The sequence below is a fragment of the Pterocles gutturalis genome, unplaced genomic scaffold (genome assembly GCF_000699245.1).
Source record: "Pterocles gutturalis isolate BGI_N339 unplaced genomic scaffold, ASM69924v1 scaffold32937, whole genome shotgun sequence".
Classification (NCBI taxonomy): Eukaryota; Metazoa; Chordata; class Aves; order Pterocliformes; family Pteroclidae; genus Pterocles; species Pterocles gutturalis.
This window is the reverse complement of record NW_010113832.1, coordinates 1-4,577: the sequence shown is the minus strand read 5'-3', so window position 1 is coordinate 4,577 and position 4,577 is coordinate 1. Positions and strand designations below refer to the sequence as shown.

Genomic DNA, 4,577 nt, shown 5'->3' with positions numbered 1-4,577 from the left:
GTAGTGGGGGGGGGGGGGGGATGTTAGGTTAATAGGAAGTTAAAATAAGAGAAGTCAGTGGGTCTTCTGTTGGGGGAAAAAAATAAGTGGAGTGATGGCGCCGTCTATGTTCGGCTAAACTACAGTGTCACCTAGAAAATCAGTTTGGGGAATATCCAAACTAAACGCCCGTTTGCTTTTCAGCAGAAGAGGGTTCTCCCCCTTCCTAAATGGGCAACCTTAAGCCTCTGTGGCCGTTCTTTAATTCCCTCCTCCATGGAAAAGAAAGACCTTTTAAATCGAAGTGCCTAATCCTTGCAGTGAGCAGATTCACTCTAGTATCTATCAATACTGCAAACTAACTGAAATGCTGCCGGCACACTCGATTCGTGTGTGTGTGTGTGTGTGTGTGTGCGCGCATGAGTGTGTGTGTAATGCACACAGGGAGAGAGAGAGTAAGACAATGTTGTGTTTCAATAGCCTTGCATGAACAAATGCACAACTAAAATGAGGGCTATTTGATTACGTTTCTTCATAGAAAACAGCCTAGCACTGCAGACGTCTTTATTTTTCTAGTGCAAATATTACATAGGATGGGAAAAGTCAGAGGCTTTTTTCCTTTTCAAACAGAAAAGCAAATAAGCACCCTTTTTGCTTTCCAGATTATAAAATTAATCCTTTTTCATGGGTGGAATTCCTAATTTAGACACTTATTGTCACATTGGCTTTCAACGCCTACACCATCCTGAATAACATTGCGCAGAACTGCATTGCCTGCAAAATGCTTCTGCAAAGGGGAAATTGTTTCCAGAATTCCCAATAAGTTTCTCTTTTTTAAAGCCTTAAATGCTGGTTTGACCCTATTTGGAGAAAGAGGACCGTGTTATTAATTGAGATGGACGCTCAGAAAGGAGAAAATCCAACTGTGTGGATAGACCTAGCAGCAGCTCTTTTCTTTTTTTCTTTTTTTTTTAAAAACCTCCACTATAAAGAGGGTTAGAGTTGGTGTTGTTTTGCCCGTTTCAAGATTCAGAGTTTGAATTATAATCTAGGAGATACGAAAATCTCTTCAAGGGAGCTTAATCCAGTGATTTGCTGTGTGTTATGCAATGGGAGACAGAAGATGCTTTGCTGTTTGGTGAGGAGATGAAAAGCTAGGCGAAGACAGACATCAAAACTCAGTGACAGTGCCTGTGTGTGTACGCCTGCTTCTGCTTACAGAGCAACAGTGGAAGAGACTGCAATCTAGAGTTTTGAAATTAGCTTGGCATCACTTCTGTCTGCTTGCATTTCAGAGCAGAAGGTTTTGAAAAGCTACTCATTTTTAAGAGAGAAGCAACTTCTCACAGGTTAACACTGAAAACGCTCCATTTTAAATTTTTGGATAATGTTACAGCAGTAAATATAACTAAAGTTCACTTTATTAACCTAGGCCACTGTTAAGAGAACAGAGCGTGTGAAGGCTGCTAACAGTTGACAAGTGCAGTAAAACAGCTTTATTTGGAGATACTAGGAGAGAAAATGTAATATGTCTTTCATCATTCAAGCGCATGTCTGCAAAACACAAGAGCTAATTAGACAGTACAAGATTTTTGTAATAAGAGGGCAAGTGCAGTCCAATAGGTGCAGAGATCCTGCTGTGGCACTGCCAGCTGTATAGAGCTACTACTGGTTGTAGATACTGATGCAGTGATCCATTTTATATATCCTTAGATGTTGAAGCACATTGAAATTATTATCTTAAAAAGCTGGCACTTAGTGGTAGTGTCAGACCAGCACTAGTTTCATCTGTCTGTCTTTGTTTCTTTCTCCAGTAGTCTCAAAATTTTATTAATACATTAATCTCAGTATTTCTTGCCTGGGTTTTCTTTTTATAGAGACCTCTGTATACCAGGTGACCAGGGCAAAGGCGTGTGGGCATGTGGGAGGAGATAATGTTCTATCTGTAACAAATAATAATTTGTGTTTTTTTAAAGTATGATGTAATTCTTCACAGTTACTTCTCAGTATTAATAGCAAAATAACATAACAACAGGCACTACTGGCTTTCTTGTTCTATTTGGTGAAATTCTGCATGTGCATGTTGTATGTGCACATACATGACTATAGCAGACTACTTATTTACTTCTTGAAGAAATAAATAAATAAATCACCCTTGTTTTGGTCTGTCGGCTAAGGCATCTAGGTTTTTACCTAAGCTGAGCAGCTCTAGTCCACGCCATGATGACTCCATCCTAGACAGGAGAGGACATTCCTATTAATAATCTAATAGATGTTGTTTTTTAATTTGAGTGTGGGAGACCTGGCTGTTGCGATTGCCACGTGATGGCGCTGTGCACACAGCAGCAAACCCGGCCCTTGCGTTATAAAATAAAAAATACCTGCCCTTCTTTCTGAAAGGGGCTCTAACTGCAAGCTTGAAAACAGCTGGCTCGAATATTGGAAGGAGTTTGGTTTTAAATGCGTGAAGAATTCTACTTGCATTTTTATTTCATTTCATCTCCTGCAGGCCAAATGACATAGGATGAAGGCTGTTCGTAATTTGCTGATTTATATATTTTCCACCTATCTACTGATTATGTTTGGATTTAATGCTGCCCAAGACTTCTGGTGTTCCACGTTGGTGAAGGGGGTCATTTATGGATCGTATTCTGTAAGTGAAATGTTTCCTAAAAACTTCACAAACTGCACTTGGACGCTGGAAAATCCAGATCCGACCAAATATAGTATTTACCTGAAATTTTCCAAAAAGGACTTCAGCTGCTCCAACTTTTCCCTTTTGGCTTATCAGTTTGATCATTTTTCCCATGAAAAAATAAAGGATCTTTTAAAAAATAACCACTCCATAATGCAGCTCTGTGATTCCAAGAATGCTTTTGTATTTCTGCAGTATGACAAGAACTTTATTCAGATACGCCGCGTCTATCCTACCGATTTCCCAGGATTACACAAAAAAGAAGACCAAAAATCCTTCTTTGAGTTTTTGGTGTTGAACAAGGTGAGCCCAAGCCAGTTTGGGTGCCATGTGTTATGCACTTGGTTGGAGAGCTGCTTGAAATCCGAGAACGGGAGAACCGAGTACTGTGGGATCATGTATACAAAATGCACCTGCCCTCAGCATTTAGGAGAATGGGGAATAGGTGACCAGTCCCTGGTGTTGCTCAATAACGTGGTGCTGCCCCTCAACGAGCAGACGGAGGGCTGCCTGACCCAGGAGCTGCAAACCACCCAGGTCTGCAACCTCACCAGAGAAGCCAAACGGCCACCAAAAGAAGGTAGGTGCTTCTTGGAGGGGGGGGGGCTGAATCCCACACTGGTGTGTAGGTCCTGCTGCTGGCTCTCCTTTGATGCTCACGTTCATTTGACTTGCTCTCCACTCCAGCTTGCTTCTAGATGAGGCGAAAGGGCTGGAGAAGATGCACACTTCCTCAGGGCAGGGATGGCTGCATTTTCATTTCTAAATTGGCCTAGCCTTCAGCATATAGTTCTGCTGAGCACTATTGAAACTCCTCATAAGTAGGATCCGTCTGTTTTCAACCCCCACGTACAGCAGCGCCCATAGGTGGCAAGCCAGGAATCTCTCTCACCCTCCGCACCTCTTAACTGCAACCACCCCACTACAAAATCTTGGCTCTCTTGATACGATCCCTTGACTTTGCAAGGAAAACATTTCCAAAGGCATGCTAGCAACCTAACTAAATGACCTGGAGATTTACCTTGGTGAGGACACCTGGTCCCAACAGGGCCAGACCTCAACAACCTAAAAATAAACCAAAAGCAAACACAGTTCTTCAGGGTGAACCCTCTGCCTGCGATGCCTAAAGATGCGAGGCACTGCGCAGAGGCAGGACTTGCTGTTTTGACCTTCTGGGAGCTCTGCAAAGGGGCCAGGGGCTGCTGCTGTGCACCTTCTCCAGGCAGCCTTGGCTGCAGGAGACAGAGGCTCTGAATCTCATAGCAATATTAAGGGGTGAGAGGGTTGATGTGATCGTCTGGGCAGCCGCTTCGTGTCCCTGATGGAAAAGGGGGGTTGTGGAAGAGTGGGAAGCCAGTGGTCCAGCAATTAGAGTGGCAGCCCTCTGCCTAGCCATTTTGCTTCTTATCTCCTGTTTTGACCTCCTGACATTTTGGAGAGGTCAGGGTGTGATTTTAGGAAGCAGACTGGCAGGATGAGAGGCAGAGGAGGCGTAGGCTGAACCTAGGTGGGAGGGTCTGGCTGTAATCTATGGGTGAGGGGTTTCTACAGAGCAGCCCTGCGGGGACGGAGGAAGGGGGGATGTGCCCCTGAGGGGACGGAGGAAGGGGGGATGTGCCCCTGCGGCAAGGGAATAGATCATCAAGCCCAGGGTATTGCATTTTAATGCAGGAAACGTTCCCTTTCTCCTTGTTTTCTGCATAGCCACAAAGCTCCCAGTCTGTGGCGAGGCAGCGCCAAGCTCCCAGCCCCCCTCATAGAAGTTGCTTTGTGGAGGAATGTAACATTGACACGTTGTGAGGAGAGGATTTTCTTTAAGGGCAGCCAAGCCCCAGTGCTGTGGGAGAAGAAAAGCTGAACTTGTTCCAGTTGCCGCGTTGCCAGCGGCCGCGGGCTCGGCCGG

General features: G+C 44.5%; 1 protein-coding gene across 1 annotated transcript in view; it reads left to right on the top strand.

Moving 5' to 3' along the window:
* Positions 1 to 3,254, top strand: part of LOC104462638 (brain-specific angiogenesis inhibitor 3-like) — a gene marked incomplete at its 3' end in the record, with an annotated part of 3,426 nt that extends 172 nt beyond the window's left edge. The window contains exon 2 of the mRNA XM_010074653.1: positions 2,489 to 3,254. Within this exon, the coding sequence (XP_010072955.1) occupies positions 2,504 to 3,254 (751 nt within the window). The remainder of the gene's footprint in view (positions 1 to 2,488) is intronic.
* Positions 3,255 to 4,577: the final 1,323 nt, after the last annotated feature.